At 42.9% G+C, this 19,100-nt stretch overlaps 1 protein-coding gene and 1 non-coding gene across 2 annotated transcripts in view; both read left to right on the top strand.

Moving 5' to 3' along the window:
* Positions 1 to 1,165: 1,165 nt before the first annotated feature.
* The window catches only part of SLC71A2 (solute carrier family 71 member 2), a 58,598-nt gene continuing 40,663 nt past the window's right edge, over positions 1,166 to 19,100 (top strand). The window contains exons 1-3 of the mRNA XM_075549745.1: positions 1,166 to 1,559; positions 5,136 to 5,231; positions 16,504 to 16,566. Coding sequence (XP_075405860.1) covers positions 1,515 to 1,559; positions 5,136 to 5,231; positions 16,504 to 16,566 — 204 coding nt within the window. The 5' untranslated portion in view covers positions 1,166 to 1,514. The remainder of the gene's footprint in view (positions 1,560 to 5,135; positions 5,232 to 16,503; positions 16,567 to 19,100) is intronic.
* Positions 7,861 to 7,991, top strand: LOC142449684 (small nucleolar RNA SNORA38). Its single transcript, XR_012784807.1, has one exon. It is a non-coding gene; the product is annotated as a small nucleolar RNA SNORA38 (small nucleolar RNA).

The following is a 19,100-nucleotide window of genomic DNA, read 5'->3' as shown; positions in this document are numbered from 1 at the left end:
GATTGGCAGGCTGAACTTAAACTTTTATATATCTTCAAGTAATTACCACAGTCAGAGAGCCCCGGAAACAATCCTATGACCTCTTCTGTTGAGCATATGTATGCATCCCAGTCATGGTCCGATTCCCACTTCTGTTGTCCCACCTAGAGCTGTGATGTGTGATTTGCGGCAGATCATGATTCTGTGACAGTTCCGTTTGCCTTCCATGCCCTACTGAAGCTGCCAGTTCTCTGTACACTTTGGACGAGATTACGACCTCCTGCTGATGGCCTCCCTCATCAGAGGGTTAGATCTTTGTCCTCCTTAGGACTGAACATTTTCCATAAATTATATTTGAGACCTCTTTTGTCTTCTACAACATGACTCATAGCAACCCTGTGGGGCAGAGCAGAAATAGCCCCGTGGGTTTCTGAGGCTGTATTAGAGCAGAAAACTTCCTCTTTTTCTCACCATTGGGTTCCAACTGCCGATGGTACAGTCATAGCCCATCATTTAGGGGAGCTACAATCTACTAATGGTCAGAAAGAACGCACCTGGAGGCTTGAACTCAAAATGCTGTTAGGACTCCCAGACCAAAGTGGTTTCGAATTTCAGCATCAATTCGGATGAGAAATAGAAAATAGGGTTATAGTGCATACGCCGTCCCTGTAGTTGCAGATCACGACCAGGGTTACTGTCTTGCCGAGCCAGTAAGTGACTTTTCATATATTTGCTGGGGGATCAAGGATCACTCCCTTAGCAGGTTGGCGCCAAATCAAGTGTACTGTTATCAGGGCAAGACCATACTGGTCCCCGGGCCCGCCTGCTTGCCGCGACCAGTTTTAGTGGCGGGAGAGAAGCGCCGGGCGGCTCTCAGAAAAACGCTCCTTTTGAGGGGTTTCATTCTTCAGCAGGACCAGCTTTCCCGGAGGCCGCTTCCCGTTAGACAAAGCGGGGCTCCATGCTCAGCTTCCCCCCGAAATAGCTGGGGGTCCCCAGACGCTGACAGCCCTGGGCCGGCCCGCGGAGGCCGGCAGCGCGGCGAGGAGGCGGAGCCTGGGGGCGGGGCGCAGGGAGGCGGAGCCTGGGGGCGGGGCGCAGGGGAGGCGCCCTTCCGGAGTCGGGGGCGTGGTCTGCGGCGCCTGCCTCCCGGACCGGCGGGGCTTGGTCGCGCGCTCGGAGGCCGGCTCGTGACCGCGCGGACTTCCGGGGTCGGTCGGCGCGCCGCGCACGCTCTGCAGCCCCTGCGCTCGCCGCGCTCGCCTCGCTCTGCCCGGCCGTGCCCGTCGCCTTCGACCCCGGCGTCGCCGCTGGACCCCCCGGGCATCGAGGGCCGCGGAGCCCATGGCGGCGGGGGCCCGGCCGCCGCCTCCTCCGCGGCGTCGCCCTCGTTCCCGGGTGCGCGGGGCTGGCGCGGGCTCGGCCGCGGTTTGAGAGGGGAGCCGCCCCCGGGCGCGGAGGTGCAGGCGGCCCTGGAGCCCGCAGCCGCAGCCGGAGCCGCAGCCGCAGCCGGAGCCGGAGCGGGAGCCGGAGCCATGCGGGAGAAGCGCGCGGGCGCGCAGGCCGTGGGCTGCAGCTCGGTGAGCGCGGGCGCATCCGGCCGCGCAGCGTCCTCGGCGCCCACAGCCGGGGCTCGGGCGTCGCGGGGTGGAGGGCGCCCGCTTGGGCCCCGAGTTCCGGGTGGCGACCGGCCTGCTTGCAGGAACCGTGTTGATGGAGGGGCAGAGAGAGACGCTCCGAGCGGCGCTCGGGAAGGCTCTCTCTTTCGGGAGGCTCATTCATCCGCGGCAGCCGCTGTCCCGGCGACTTCGCAGTGCTCGACCGCACTGGAGGCCAGCAGACCGGGAAGTTGTAGGCCCGGGAGCGCGCCCTTGCTTCCTGCCTTCCTGGTCCGAGGTCGGCCAGATGCTCGGTCAGGCCGAGGGAGCAGGGTTGAACCGCGACCTCGGGGGTCCCGGGCACGAACGTGCCGAGGCTGATGGCCTTTTCGAGCGTGCGTGGGCTCGGATGGATTCTTGACCACAGTGAAGGGGAGCCCCGATTTCATTGGCCGGGATTCTGCAAAACAGGCCTTGTTGGCCCCGCCCGAGGGCTGTTGGAATGCTAAGCACAGGCTGTTAGGGTTGTCATTTCAAGGCCCATGTTTAAAAATAAAGGAAATCGGAGGGCTCTATTTAGCACATGGAATATAATGTTACAATGAACAAAAACTGCCGTTGTGGACGTTTAGTTTTACCCAGCCAAGTTGCTTTTCGTTAACTAACGTGCACGAGTGGTGAGGTGGATTCCGTGTAGTAGAGTTGGGAGGATGAGCGAAGTAGAGGAGCAGTAAATTAAATGGTGCCAGCAAGCAATGTGCATCCGGGAAGGATACCTGTGTGGGTCCCCTTATGACCGTGTTTCTGTCATGTGGTAAGCGTATTTTGGCAGTGGGAGGGTAATTCTGTAGAATTGACCTCTTTCATTGGATATGAGTTCTCTCTGTGTAAAAAGTGAACTTATCATTTCCCTGTTCCCGAAATGAAACTGAACCTGAACCTGTCCACCTAGTCTGTAGGGTTGCTAAGTGGGAGTCCACTCGATGGCAGTGAGTTTGGTTTTTTAAGTTGCTGGGCAGTAGACTAGTCCTACACCATCCAGCTAAATGCCACGATGTTTACTACACAAAGATTTTTGATTTGTGTGCCCAGCTCTGCATGATCATTCAAGTTCTCGGCATTTTTTGATCCAGGCTTTGACCATCTCATTTTATACTCTTGCCCTGCCTCAACTTCAACCTGCCCTCCACATTGCTATATGAATACGATCATTACCAGTGTCCGTAAAGTTTTCCTTCAGTTCCCTGATGTTCACAGGATGAAAAAGCAACGGGCTTATCAAACATTCTCTCGCAATGATAAGCAATCCTGGCCACTCAGTTCCCGTCTGTGTAACTTTGGACAACTTAAATAGCCTCTTTGACTTAATAACCTGGCACCTAGTAAATGCTTAATGAACATAACTTATTCTACCATCTATCTGTCATACCTTAGTTGCCATGATGCTGCCTGTATTTCATGGCCTTCTATAGTAGGCAGGTTTCAGCAGAGCTTCTGGATTAGGGAGGAAGATGAAGCTTTCTATTCCCATAGATTTACAACTCACGGGGTAGTTCTACCCTGTCTACTAGGGTCCCTACACTTGGAATTGACTTGATGGCAGTGAGTTTGAAGTGTTAGTCCACATTAACACTAGAAAGAAAGGCCTGAAGATCTACTCCCAAAAATGAGCCAACAAAAACCTTATGTATCGTAATAGAATATGACAGTAAAGTGGAGGTGAGCCTCCTTCCAATGAAAGTACTCAAAATATAATTTAATGCAGCAATAGACTCAAGCATCCCAATGGTTGTGAAGACTGTAGGAACAGGCGCTCTGTTCTTTCTGTTGTTCTGGGGTCAACAAGAGTTTTTATTGCTCAATATAGTCTTCATGGATGGCTGGTCAGAATAGATCCCCAGACTGCAAGATAAATATTCAGTTCTCCTATTTTCTAATCTAGACAGGGACTAGTCCCCTTAGCCTTAAAGGTGCTGGTTTTATGTGCTTGGCGCAAGTATTTTTAAGGAAGTTTAATCCTCGAAACCTAAGAATGGTTTGTTCCCTGATTCCTTGCCCTTTGGCTCCTGATAGTAATCAGCTAATTTGGCTGCTAGTAGATTTCTTTCCATTGAGCTATAATCCATACCAAATTTGATTTCATCCGTAAATATTTCAAGTTCTCTGTGCTTTCTGCCATGATTGTTTTGTCATCTGCATGTAAATATCTTTCTGATATTTTCATCTTTCAACCAAGATCCATGGGATGTCAGCAGTGATGGCCTTTGTTCCATATCCTCTTCTGAATATGGCCAGAACCTCTGGCAGCTCCCTGTCTATGAACTGCTACAAAGGTCTTGTTGGATGATCTTCATCAGAGTTTTACTTGCATGTGCTATTCATGATAATGCTCTGTAATTTGAGCATTCTGTGGATCACCTTGCTGTAAAGAACATACAGATAGGAATCTTTTTCAGCCATTGGCCCACTCGCTGTCTTCCAGATTTCCTGGCACAGACGAGTAAGTGCTTCCCGCGCTTTGTCAGCTTTCAGTGGGGTTTGCGGGAGCCTTGATTTGTGTGGACCACTCCATCGGTGTTTTGATAGGTAGGGAATGTACTGCATCTGTATGTTGTTTTGTGTAGCTTCAGAGTCAAAGAATATTACGTTGAAAGGAATTTTAGATTTTTACTTCAGGATTCACCAGGTGATGTCTGCAGAAAGCTAGCAGAATGGACAGTCTTAAAAGCTTTGTTTTGTCACCGTTAGTTATTGGATGAGGTGCCCTGATGGCACAGTGAGGTATGAATTGGGTTTCTAAACAATAGATGAGGACTTTGAAGCCACCAGGCACTCTAGGAGAAAGTTGAGGCTGTCTGCTCCCGTAAAGCTTTATTGCCTGGGAAACCCACGTGGCTGTTCCATTACTATGATTCTCAACCGACTTGATCGAAGTGAAGTTTGTTTGTTTTTAGTTGTGGAATGCAGTTTTAAGCTTGATCTAGTTCTTATATTCCCTGCTACTGCCCACTCCCTCCTGAACTCATTTAAACCATGTCTGCTGCCTCTGATTCTTTTGAGATGTGACCGTTATGCCACTAAGCCAATCTTTTAATTACTTGCTTAAAGAAATTTAAGAAAAAGAAATTTAAGACCTGGAGTGGTCGTGTAGCTGAAGGGTACATTAAAAAGGGGCAGAATTACCGGTAGGTCCTTGAACTTTGGTCTCTTAAAGATCTGGTTGATTTTTTTCACCAAAGTTCCAGTGTTCTGCATTGACTGGACAAGTGAAAAATAAATCATCTTTGCAACCACTGTTATTCGAGGAGGCAAAAGAATCAAGGGTAGCACAAAGGAATAATCTAAACAAGTCCAAATTTGATTTACCATATATACTCGAGTATAAGCCAAGCTGAATATCCGCTGAGGCACCTAATTTTACCACAAAAACAGAATTAAAACGTGTTGAAGAAACCAGGCTTATACTCGAACATGTATGGTCTTTTTATGAGAGACCTTTTTTAAGATACTGATTTTCTTATGTCTGTATACTATTTTAATAATAACTCTCTTTTTTAGCTACAAGGCCTTGGCCAACCAAGTGTATACCATGCTGCTATCGTCATCTTCCTTGAATTCTTTGCATGGGGCCTGTTGACAACTCCTATGTTAACTGTAAGTATCACTGAACTAGGTCATTTGTGAGTCCAGAAGAAAAATCCTGTCAAAAATTTCATGTCTTTCGATGTTTTTGGAACCTCCCCCCTTTGAGCATTTCCTCGTGCAGTGACATTGGTCACATTCTTTGAGTCAGTGTGCGGCCATTGTAGCCTCCTGGTTGAAGTTGTTCGTTACCAGAAGCATCAACTTGCAGGCTCCTAAGGTTGCTCTCCAATCTGGTACTTGCTGCTGTCAGTCTGATTGCACATAGGTAGATCTGCATTAAAAGCACACTGTTCAAGGCAGACATTTTTTGCTATTGGAGCTAAGTTACTGTTTCATTTTAAGAAGACTTCATGGGTTATTTTTAGTTTAACGTTTAAAGATTATTTTAGGGCCATAGTTTCATGGATTTACCTAACCTCCATGGCTCTGGAAAACCTAGAATCCAAGACAATTTGAAATTCTCGTTTACATTTTTCCTCATAGGATCAAATCACATTGATTCAGGGTGGGGTTTCCACAGCAGTAAGTTCATGCTGCTGTGTACATCAGAGTGAGTGATACTTTTCCCTGAGGGGTAGTCTTGTGGAATGATCCAGGTGGGCTTCAAAAGCAATTACCATACTTGGGCACGCGCGCGTTACAAAAGCTTTTAATTGTCGGGGTTGCTGGGTAATATTTGTTTGTTTGTTTTGAAAAGTGAGTGGAAGGCCAAATAAGTTTGGGAACTTTTGGTGTAGTTGGAGCTTAAAGACATTATGTGTAAGGGAAAACTCCATTGCCAAAGGACAATTCTGTATTTTCTCTGAAGCCCATGGTCCTGAGGTGATTCCAATTGATGGCAACGGTATAGGCTAGAGGAGAACTTCTCCATCAGCTTTCCACGGCCATCATCTTCACAGGAGCAGACCTTTCTTCTCGGCAGTGGCTGGTGGATTCAGACCGCGAGTGAACAGGAAAGCATTTGAACATTATGGCACCATGACTTCTTCAGGAGATTGCCAAGTACTTAGTAATAATGAAAATGATCATTCTAAGAGCGTAAACATTTAAAAGAAATTATAAGAAAATTCTTTAATTTGATTGTTTCATTTTCGTATTTTTTTAATTGTTCATATTTTTGTTTTACCAATGAATCTTATTTGGTACAAGTAAGCCTTATTCACAAATTGGGTTCAAAACGTATGTTGGCACATGACTCATTGTGACCTCATGTATAATGGGAGAAGAGTGCTGTGATCAATAGTTGATTTTTTCACAAGTAGAGCCTCAAGATCTTCTTTCCTAGTCTATCTTACGGTGGAAATGCTGCCGATACCTCTTTAGTATCATCAGTGGTCATGCTCCACCGATCAGCAAGTGGTGATTGTGCCTGAGGGGCACCGGCTATGACTGCTAGCCTTATAGTCAGTATTTTCTCTGAACAAATATCTGTGTTCCAGGTACAAATAAGTTAGTGTCTAGGGTCAGGCATTGGGCTAACCGTAAAGCCTATAGTTCAAATCTACTATCTGCCTTGTAGGACTAAAGATGAGATTTTCTGCTCCCATAAAAATTTTCAGTCTTGGAAATTCCACCGAGAGTTGCAATCAGCTCACTTGCCTTGGTTTGGTGACTGTGTTTCTTTAACCTGTATTTTTAGTAGAAAGGTGAGTAGCCACTTTAAAAAAATTTTTAACTTTGGGCTGTGCTCTCTGGTTTTCTTTTTCAGCTCCTTTGAGCTATAAATTTAACATAAATCCTGTGAAAGCCATAACTTGGTGGAACTGCTTTGTTCCAGGTCTCAAAAGTTGTCTGCCACTGATTGGGTACTTTTTTGTTTCTCTTTATTAAGATTCCAACTTCATAAACATCCAGGAAGTATTTCTTTTCAGTTTTGTAGTTCTGGACAATAAAGCACACCATGACCTTTGATTTGTATATTTATTCAAATCATGTGTAGATATAGGCATATACTGTGCTGGTATCACTTCTACATGCCCTTTGTAGTCATGATCTTGTACTTCCCACCAAAAGGTTAGGTGGAGTATGCAAATAAGGGACTTGTGTCCAACAAGGGGGTTGGACAGCCTGCTAAATGCAAATAGGTGAATGACATTCTTTTGGATACATACAAGTAAGGTGTATGGAACCCTAGAGGGGGCATTGGACAGTTTTGCCATCCCATTAAGCTTAATAAGAGTGGCCTCAGAGGCAGAAAGGAAAGGACTTCAGTACTATCATGAAGAAGAGCTAAAAATAGAGCCCATCCTTTCAACCCAGGCTCCCTGTGCTGAGAATCTCCCAACCTCAGAAGAGAGAGAGAAAGCTAGCTGTAACACCAGAGACCATGCAAGATCGGGAGAAGCAGCAGCAGAGACATGGTGGTAGTAGAACCAGGACACTGGCACGAGATTGCACTTCCTGGTCCACAGAACAAGGTGGTTAGGAGTGGATGTGCTGACCCAGAGTAAGAATAGAATGCCTTCAGGCAGGAAGCTTCCTGGTGGAGTGAGATGCATCTGGGTACTTACTGGCTGAAGAGTTTGCCCAAGCAGTGCTGAGGGCAGGGCAAGATTGAGGTTATCAAAGATATGCGTAATTTTGCTAGAATCCACAACCCATGCCCCTGGAAGCAGCAGTCAAGGAATCAAGCAACTTGTCCTCCTACAAAGGCGTGTCTGTGGTTCCCTGTCCTTGGACACGTAAGAATTGGGGGCAAAGAAATGTGGATTTGGAGAAGCTTGGGGCCAGCTTGCTCCTCGCAGGCTCCTATGTCCCCATCCTACACTGAAAAAAAAAAAAAAAAAGAAATCAGCAATTATTGCATTAGGCAAATATGCTATAAAAGGGCTCTTTAAAGTGTTCTAAAGCAAATATGTCACTTTGAAGACTAAGATGCATCTGACCTAAGCACTGGTAGTTTCATTTTTCTCACATGCACGGGTAGCTGAACAGTGAATAAGGAAAGGAGATGAAGAATTGATGGTTTGAATTATTGTATCAGCAAAGAATATTATCAAAAAAACTGTAAATTTCTCCTGTCCTCCAGACTTTCTGTATTCTAATTCTATTTTACTGAAGGATGATTCATTTTAAATTTCTAGAACACAGTGAGAGCTTCTTCTTTCGTTTCTCGATGTCCCATCTGTGAATGTAATGCACAGCACTGTAAGATGCTCTTTCAAAACTGAGCCTGCAAGCAATTGTCTCTTTCCATTTCCAAATATCTTCCCACTAACAGCCCATGGTAGGCAGTGCTAAGACTGTGCCCAGCCACAGGTGGAAAGCATGAGAGACATGGGAAAAAAGGAGTTTTCCTTTTCTGACTGCCTCCTCATACAAGTTTGAGCTTTCACAGGATTTTCTGTGTCAGTAGATTTCTGTCTTGTTTAGAATGTAGAAAGCTACAGAGAACATTGTTCCTATCTTAAAAATAAGAAAAAGCCTGGTCATCTACAAAATCATAACTTGTTGAGTTCTACTACGTAAACAAATTCTAAAGAGAAACAAGAAAGAAAGTCATATGAGCTATCTCATCTTTGATAAAGCTTAACAGTAAGAAGTGGTCTAGTAATTTTCTGATGTAACTGCATGCACTTTGTTCTAGTAGCTCAGCAGTTTTCAGAAATACTGAAGAAGTCAACTTGATTGTCCTATGATAAGAATTCCAGTTGAAATGAAGAAAGAATGTATTGGCACAGATGGCCAGGTTTTGTTAGTGTACTGTGGACATTTTGTCAGGAGAAACCTGCCCCCAGAGAAGGGCATCATGCTTGGTAAAGTAGAGGGGCAGCAACAGAGAGGATGTCCAATCCATCAACCGAGAGAGATGGATTGACACCAGTAGCTGCAACAGTGGGCTGAGCACAGGCACAATTGTAAGGATGGCACAAGACCTGGAAGATTTTGTTCTTTTGTCACCGTGAGTTGGAACTGACATATTAACAACACAACAACAACGACGAATTAACAACACTTAACAATAACCACCACCACCACCATGATAGAGCCTAAAATTACATACATAAAACTTTAACCTACCGTAATTGGAAATAGAAAGACAGTTCCTAATAGTAGTAGGCTTTAATGTACCACTTTTAAGAAGAATATAACAATACTCCTGTTGTGATTTAGGCTTTACATTTTAGATGTCAATTTTGTATTGTATTCAATTATTTGGCTACTTAACCCCATTAATCGTTTGCCCTACTTACTACTTTTAATTTCTTTTCTTCCTCTTATGAATTACTTTCTTCCTCTTCACCCAAGTTAACGTCTGTCTACTTTCCAACCTATTGATTCATTTTACCTCCCTTGCCTTCCCTGTACCCCAACCCCCAGAACACTCACAGGCGATTTCTTTTGGTATGAAAACCTTTGATATATTTTTTCTTCTTATAACCATTGTCTCATACAGTATTTGTCCTTTTGTGACAGACTAATTTCACTCCATATAAGGTTCTCCAGATCCATCTACCTATGAAGTAGTTCATGGTTTCCTTGCTTTTTTAGCAATATACAATATTCTAATCTATGTATTTATAGGAGTTTATCCATTCTTGTACTAATGAGCATATAGATTGTTTCATCTTCATGCTATTATAAACATTGTGGTGAGGAACATAGATGTGCATATATCTGTGTTATGGCTCTTACTTTTCTAGAGTACATAGCTACCAGAGGGATCACTGAGTCAGAATTTCTATTCCCAGTTATCTGAGGTAGTACCACATTGATTTAGGTATGGTTGATCCTTTACTACAAAAAAAAAGTTTTAGGTCTACAGTCTTATTAATTTGTCCAAATCTCAGAGATTATCTCAGATCCTTTAGACTTGGTTCAGCTAATTAAAAAATCTACCTGAAACTTGTTTTAGACACAGTTCAGCTTTTCATATTGGATTCAATCTAATTTCTTTTGGACACGGTCCAAGGAAAGTATTTATATAAAGCAAACGGGAACCAATAATGAGGCCTAGACAATTTTTTTTAGAGAAGAAAAACTTAAAATGGTAACCATAGATTTAATATTTACATCAAAACTCAAAGTCACAGCCATTGAGTCAATTTCAATGCGTAGAACAGAACAGACTTGCCCTGTGGGCTTCTGAGATAGTAAGTCTTTACAGGAGTAGAAAGCCTCACCATTCTCTTAGGAACTGTGAGTCATTTGGTACTACTGCCCTTCTGGCTTGCAGTCTGTGGAAGAACCCAGTATGCCACCAGGGATTTTAATCTTTTTTAAAAATCATTTTATTGGGGGCTCATACAACTCTTATCACAATCCATACATATATCCATTGTGCAAAGCACATTTGTACATTTGTTACCCTCATCATTCTCAAAACATTTATTTCCACTTAAGCCCCTGGCATCAGCTCCTCGTTTTTCCCCTCCCTCCCTGCTTCCCCCTCCCTCATGAACTCTTGATGATTTATAAATTATTATTTTGTCACATCTTACACTGCCCAAAGTCTCCCTTCACCCACTTTTCTGTTGTCCGTCCCCCAGGGAGGAGGTTATATATAGATCCTTATAATCGGTTCCCCCTTTTAACCCTATCCTCCCTCCACCCTCCCAGTATCCTACTGGTCCTGAAGGGATCATCCGTCCTCCATTCCCTGTGTTTCCAGTTCCTTTCTGTACCAGTGTAGATCCTCTGGTCTAGCCAGATTTGTAAGGTAGAATTGGGATCATGATAGTGGGGGGGGGAGGAAACATTTAGGAAGTAGAGGAAAGTTGTATGTTTCATCATTGCTACACTGCACCCTGATTGTCTTGTCTCTTCCCTGTGACCCTTTTGTAAGGGGTGTCCAGTTGCCTACAGATAGGCTTTGGGTCCCCACTCTGCACTCCCCCCTCATTCACAATGATATGATTTTTTTGCTGTTTGATGCCTGATAACTGATCCCTTCGACACCTCGTAATCACACAGACTGGTGTGCTTCGTCCATGTGGGCTTTGTTGCTTCCAAACTAGAAGGCTACTTGTTTACCTTCAAGCCTTTAAGACTCCAGATGCTATATCTTTTGATCGCCGGGCACCATCAGCTTTCTTCACCACATTTGCTTATGTATCCGTTTGTCTTCGGCGATCATATCTGGGAGGTGAGCACACAGTGACATGATTGTTTGTTTTTGATGTCTGATAACTGAGCCCTTCGACTTTTAATCTTTATACCACAACAAAATACGTGCTTAACTCACTTTCTAGAAACATGACTCTGGAGTATCAAAAGCCAAAGCAGATGGGAACCCAGTTCCCCAAAGTAGTCAGTACAAATTAAAATATCTTTGGTATAGTGAAGCTACGCCCTCAATAACCCACAACATAAAGCTTTGTACTGTGAACACACATAAGAAGCAGGGTTAGTAGGCAGGAGAGGAGAACAAGCACTAAAGCAGGAGTTCATGCTTAGAATTTCTTCTAAAGGTTGTCTGAAAAGCATGAAATAGAACAAAACGGGTTTTCATCAAAATCCCTTCTGGGCTCCAAAGCCAGAGTCATGCTTAATAACTGCTTTAATAAATTCATGACCCAAATGCAAAGGGAGTGTTGCTCAGACTGGTGAGAGATGACTTACTCCTTGGGCTCCCAGATTGGCCGGTGAACACGGGACTCCTGTGGCTGTCAGCCCATAGTACCTCACCAACCATGGATTTAGTCCAGTGTCTGGAAATCTTCCAGAGCCTCTCTAACATCAACTAACCGTCAAAAATAGCAGATCAAAATGCCACGAATAGTTTTCTATGCAGTTATAAAATCAACTTTATATTTAAAACATTATTACCAAATATATGCTCCAATTACTATTTTCAGGGTATTCAATTATAATTTCACGAGTAACTGAACAAAGAGATTTTGATTTGTCGACAACCATATCAGAATAAGAAATCTTATAGGGGAGAAATATGTGCCCAAACAATATTAAAAAATATAAAATTATTGTTAAGGCAATCACATGATCAGTAATCTTAATGTAAGACACCTGGAATCTTAGAAACAGGAACATGCTCATAAATTAACTAATCCTTTAAAAGAGTGTTTTAGTGAGCCAGATTATCTAATTGTGTGAAACTAAATAAATGTTTGTATAGACTAGTTACAGTTTATAATCCTTAAAAATTACATATGATTGTACAGCACGTGGGTTGCTAACATTTCATAAGGTGACTTTTTGTGTCATGGGCAAAAGAATTCTTGTTTTCATAAAACCTATAATTTTATTTCATAATACATATAGCTTTCAAGCTGAAAATAGTTTTTCTGAGGGTCCTCTAGATGGGTTTGACTCTTTAGCATTTTGAGTGTTTATTTGTGCCACTCAGGGAATCTTATATTCTCTTAGAGACCTAAGGTCATTTTCATGTAAGTAATCTGAGAAAACTAATTTAGATGTCTTCAGATATATTTAAATTGAACACGTATTTCAAAGAAGTTACACAGAATGTTAGTCCTTAGAATTGAAGAATTTCATTTTTTTCAGCTTTCAGATCTCCCTGAAAAGTGACTCCTAAAATTGTGCTAGAGAATCAAGTATTTCATAAACACCAGCTCCTCATCACACCTTTGGGATGATGTGATAATCCACAAAATGTTATTTTCTTTCTTTTTAAAAAATGTTGGTGAAAATATGCATAGCAAAATACCCCAATTCAACAGTGTATATATGTTCTTCAGTGATGGTGATTATATTTTTCAAATTGTGCTGTAATTCTTGATCTTTTTCACCATTAATGTAAACTTTCTCCCCATAAGGTGAAATTCCTCCTTTTGCCCTTCGTGCCACTCTTGGTAACTACTAATAAATCTTTGGTTTTTATATTTGCTTATTTCATTTAAATGAGATGATATGTTGGTTTTTCTTTCGAAGCTAACTTGCTTATTGTGATGGTTTCAAGGTGGTTCACCCATATTGTGACATTTGCTAGGGCATCATTTCCCATGTCTTGGTAATAATCTGTTGGGTGTATTTACTGCGCTTTGTTTATGTCCATACATCTGTGGATGGACAGCTCATCTGTGGGCTATTGTGAAAAGTGTCGCAAGACTTTGGTTTACAGGTTTCTGTTTGCATTCCTGCTTCACTTCTGCATAGTGATCGAGGGTTGAGATGACTTGATAATTCTATTGCATGGTCAGCAATTTGAGGAGTGGCCCATCTGTTTCCCTTGGTGACTATTTTAATTTACATCCCCATCAGCAGTGACGAGGGTTCTGGCCATAACCTCACCAGTACCTGAAGTTTTCTGTTTTAGTCATCTGTGCAATTCTAAGAAGGCTCCTAGCCAATTCCCTGCCACATTCCATTAGCCCATTCCTTCTTCCTAACCGGCTCTCAAAATATGCACCCACGCCTTCACTCATTCGACAGACGTGCGTGGTTAAGAGAAAGCATCGCTGCTAGGGTTACAGTTTTCAGTAGGCACAAGTTCATGCCAGAGAAAACACGTCTAAACGTCTCTGAGTGGCTGCAGGCAGGTTTCCTCAGAAGTACATTTATCTGTTTGGTCTCATTAGCCCAAATCAAGCCCAGTGCCACCCAGTTCATTCTGACGTGCATCAGTCCTGTTTCTCCCATAGAATGACTGTGGGTTGTACTACCAACCTTGCAGTTAGCCTTGTGCTTATCCTACAGTGCCACCCACAACTTGCCTGTCAACTTGTTGACTGTGGTGGCTTGTGTAATGCTGGAAGTTATGTCACTAGCATTTCAAATGCCAGCCGGATCTCCCACGGTGGACAGGTTTCAGCAGAGCTTTCAGACTAAGAACAGACTACAAAGAAGGAATCAGGAAGGCGGGGGTGAAGGTGGGGGGGGGGTTGGGGAGCAATCAGTGGATGTGAGAGGGGGAGGGCGCATTAGAGCTGATTTTGATGATTATATATACAACTCTTTTTAGAAGCCATTTAACTATGGAAGTGTGTGGTACGTGAATTGTTATGACCAGCGGTTACTGTGGGTGAAGGAGGAAGAGGGTCTGCTTAGGGGGCATTGAGTTCATTTAATGATGGTGGAACAATTTGGAGAGGGATAACAGCAATGGTTGTACAGCACATAATGTATAACCAATGGCACTGACTTACACATGTAGAAGTTATTGAATTGGTGAATGTTTTGTTATGTATATTTTTGTTACAATGGGAAAAAACCCGACATGAATAACAATGAGTACAGGGTCGAAGAAAATGTTCTACGATTGATGGGGGTAAAGATTGTACAACTCTTGATATGGTTGAACTATTGACTTGTATGGTATGTGGATGCAGTCTAGAGAAACAACGCCAGTGTCACTCATGTATGTATAAGAAAGAGCTTTATATCAAGAAATAACTATATATCAAAGTAGTCATCCCAACCCAGTACAGCTAAAGTCTATAAATTAGGTGCTAGCATACAAGTCCATCTTCAGATTTATGTAGCTGCAGGCCTATGACACAGAAAGTGAAGCAGGACGATCCCAGGTCAGTGGGTGCAGAGTCGGGTGGATCCCAGAGTAGGTGAAAATACGCTAGGGTGCCTACAGCTCTCAAGTTCCGCCGGTCCACATGGTGCAATCCCTGGAGGCAGAGTCCTAGCAAGCAGAAAGGTGAGTGGCAGAGAGAGGGAGGTTTCCAATGTCTTCATGTAAGAAGGCCACACCCCAAGGAGCCATCCTCAGGCTGTGACCTGATTGACAGGTTGGACTCCACTCCAACACTTTCATAAAAACTCAAGTTGACATAAAATCATCTAATTATCATATGTACTTAAGCTAATGTTGAAATAATTAAAGAATTCTACTAATGTCTTCTGTCTGAAATTGAGCAAACAAGTAATCAAACACTAATTATTGGTGATTGGAATGCAAAAGTTGGAAACAAAGAAGAAGAAATAGACCTTGGAAAATCGTCTTGATGATAGAAACAAAGCTGGAGATTGCATGATGTAGAGGTGGTGTGTGATTACAAAAGGAGGAAACAGGATTCAATGCAATATCAGTTCAAGGTCTGTTCTTTAGAGGCAGGGGACAGACCTACCTTCACTCTCCAATCAATTTTGATACCAGCCTTCTATCCCCTGCCACCCTCAATGTCTCTGCTGAGTTCACTAACTCATTGCAATGGCCACACAGAACTGACAGACCATACTCGTGAATGTGGGGTCATTAAAATTACTGCTAGCAAATGCTGATTCATAGCGATCCCCTGTGGGTGTCCAAGACTAATTGTTTACAGGAGTAGAAAGCCCAGTCTTTCTCCTGAGGCGGTTTCAAGTCTCCACCATGCAGGTTGCCGCCCAAGGCATAACCACTGCACTAAATAATTTAGTATCAAATGCTCAGGAGATAGTTCTGGCCAGCCATGCCTCTGTGGTCCTCAGACCCTAAGTCATATGGCGCTTTAGCCTCTGCACTGCTTGGACAACTGCTAGAAAACTCTTAGTATTGCAGGTAAATGCTAAAGGAAACTCCCTTACATTCCACTGTAAGTCTCCGCCCACAGGTGCTAGATAGCTCCGTGGGTCAGCAAACCTAGCTCCCCCAATTAAGTTCCATACTCCACAACCCTGTCTTTTGTCTGAGACATTCAGCTTCGCTTGTACCTTGGTCGGGAATCCCAGTGCTTTGCCTCAGACTTTGGCTCTTGGTTTGGCTGTTGCTGCACCTTTGCCACACTGACTTCAAAAGGAGAAAACAGGATGAAATGCCAACACCAACTTTCTGTTCCCGCATGGAGGAGGTTTGATGTGCAGCCTTCTCTGGTACAAATGAAGTTGTCCGCTGCTTTTTGGTAGTGAGATCCTCCTCCTCTGCTTCTAAGATAGCTTATGGTATAAATTATTGGCAAAATTGGCCAAACCCCACTGAGAGTTCCCATTTTTTGGTAGTCACAATTATCCTATTAGCAATCACTCACAACTCCATCATACACTCCATCACCATCTTCTCCCCCGTTTTCTTACCAGATGCATCAGGAAAGAGGAAAGACACCACTCTATGGTTTGATCCAGTCATTTCAGAGAGTCACAAAGACTATAGCTAGAAGAACCTTCTGAAATATGAAATGATTCACCACACCTTCAGTGCCTGTTTACTTAATTTACTGCAGATGTTTTTGTGTCATAAGCATATTTAAGAATTTAGCTTACCTCTGAGTTCTTGTCTTATTTTAGGTTTTTACCTTTGAATTTTTTCATTTGTGTGTGTGCATATTTTAAGACTGTATTACAAGGTTGATCTCATCTAACCTGCCATTAATATAGAGACACAAATCTTTTACTTTAGTTTTCATTTTTCTTAATGCTTTTTTCCATTTCATAGGTTGTACATGAAACATTTCCTCAACACACATTCCTCATGAATGGTCTTATTCAAGGTGTAAAGGTAAGAGCAATTTTTATTTGGCTCACAATGAACCAAAGTCAGGAATTGGTTTGTAGTTAAACTCAGAAGTTTAAGTAAGATGTTGAGAACGGATTACTATTTGTTCTAAAGACTTAGGCGTATATTCTTAGCTGGGTTAACAAAATCAACGCAAATCCATAAAGCATACAATAGATTACTGGTAATAGCAGTGTAATACTTTAAAGGACTTATCGTATGTACTCGTGTATAAGCTTATACACGGGTCAGTGGCATGAACGGATGTCATCTGGTCAAGCCCGACTAACAAAAGGAGGAAATCTCAAGAAGCCTGACATAGAGCTAATAGCAAAGTGGGTTTGAGATGCATGGGAAGATATTCCAGAAGACATGGTGCGACATGCCTTCCAGAAATGCAGTATTAGTAATGCTATGGATGGCAGTGAAGACTGCGCTTTGTATGAAAATGACAGCAGTGATGGTGATGACGGCGATCTCAGTGAGGACAGCGTCTATGATGACCTCACACCAGCTGGAGCTCTGCATTGGGATACGGATGATGATGAGGAATCCTGTTTTGAAGGATTTTAACTCTTTACATTTTAGCAGACCACATGCAGCCTGCGGAGGACATTTATCCACCCGCTGGGTGTTTTTGTCCCGTTTGTTTTTTTAGTTCAAAATAAGATGTGCAGTGTGCATAAGAATTTGTTCATAGTTTTTTTAAAACTATAGTCTGGCCCTCCAATGGGTCTGAGAGACAGTGAACTGGTCCCCTGTTTAAAAAGTTTGAGGATCCCTGAGCTAGTTCTTCTGGTCTACTCACGCATGCACGCACGCACTCACTCACTCACTCACTCACTCACTCACTCACTCACTCACTCACTCACTCACTCACCCACCCACCCACCCACCCTTTGCCATCCAGTCAATTCCCTCTCATACAGAATGAAATATTGCCTGATCATGTACCATCCTTACAATTGTTAGTATGTTTGAGCCTATTGTTGCAGCCACTCATCAATCCATCATTAGAATCTTACTCTTTTTGGCTGACCTTTCACTTTACAAAGCATGTTCTTGTTTTCCAGGGACCAGTTACTTCTGATTATATGTTCAAAATATGTAACTCTCCTCATCTTCCCGTATAAGTAACATTCTGGAAATACTTCTTCCAAGATAGAATTGTTTTTATTTTTTCAGCCTTTAGTACATTCCCATTACTCAAAACTCACTGCCATAGAGTGGTTTCCAACTCATAGCAACCCTGTAGAATGGGGTAGAAATTTCTGAGACTGTAACTGTTAACAGGAGTAGAGAAAGCTCCAAGGAGTAGCTGCTGGTTTCAGACTGCTGACCTTGAGGATCGCAGCCTAACGTGTCACTTCTACATCATCAGGGGTCCTGTATTTTGCTTATATTCCCCTAAAACATATCTCACCACATGATCTGCACTCTCTAAATAGTTGTTGAATTAATATATATTTTTTTGCATCTGGTGTGTTTTATTTAATGATTTTGAATTTCCTCCCCGTTATAGCCAGTATCATAATTTATCCACTTTTAATAACAAATAATGTTTCAGTGTTGAAATATTGCTTATCATTCATATTCATTTGTGATGCTCTCACTTTTTATATTATGAATAAAGCTGCTATGAACATTTGCATACAGATTTTTGTGTAGACATATTTTCTTTTTTTATAAATGATTTTATCGGGGGCTCGTACAACTCTAATCACAATCCATACATACATCCATTGTGTCAAGCACATTTGTACATTGTTGCCCTCATCACTCTCAAAACATTTGCTTCTACTTGAGTCCTTGGTATCAGCTCTTCATTTTCCCCTCCCTCCCCGCTCCTCCCTCCCTCCTGAACACTTGATAATTTATAAATTATTATTATTTTGTCATATCTTATACTGTCCAATGTCTCCCTTTACCCACTTTTCTGTTGTCTCGCTCCCAGGGAGGACGTTATATGTAGATCCTTGTAATAGGTTCCCCCTTTCTACCCCACCTTCCCTCCACCCTCCAGGCATTACCACTCTCACCACTGGCCCTGAAGGGATCATCTGTCCTGGATTCCCTGTATTTCCATTTCCTATCTGTACCAGTGTACATCCTCTGGGCTAGCCGGATTTGTAAGGTAGAATTTGGATCATGATAGTGGGAGGGAAGAAACCATTTAAGAACTAGAGGAAAGTTGTATGTTTCATTGTTGCTACACTGCACCCTGACTGGCTTGTCTTCTCCCTGCGACCCTTCTGTAAGGGAATGTCCAGTTGCCTACAGATGGGCTTTGGGTTCCCATTTCCGCACTTCCCCTCATTCACAATGATAAGATTTTTTGTTCTCTGATGTGCCTGATACCTGATTCCTTTGACAACTCATGATCACTCAGGCTAGTGTGCTTCTTCCATATGGGTTTTGTTGCTTCTGAGCTAGATGGCCTCTTGTTTACCTTCAAGCCTTTAAGACCCCAGATGCTATATCTTTTGATAGCTGGGCACCATCAGCTTTTTTCACCACATTTACTTATGCACATATTT

The sequence above is a fragment of the Tenrec ecaudatus genome, chromosome 5 (assembly GCF_050624435.1).
Source record: "Tenrec ecaudatus isolate mTenEca1 chromosome 5, mTenEca1.hap1, whole genome shotgun sequence".
Lineage (NCBI taxonomy): Eukaryota > Metazoa > Chordata > Mammalia > Afrosoricida > Tenrecidae > Tenrec > Tenrec ecaudatus.
This window is presented reverse-complemented; position numbering and strand designations above follow the sequence as displayed.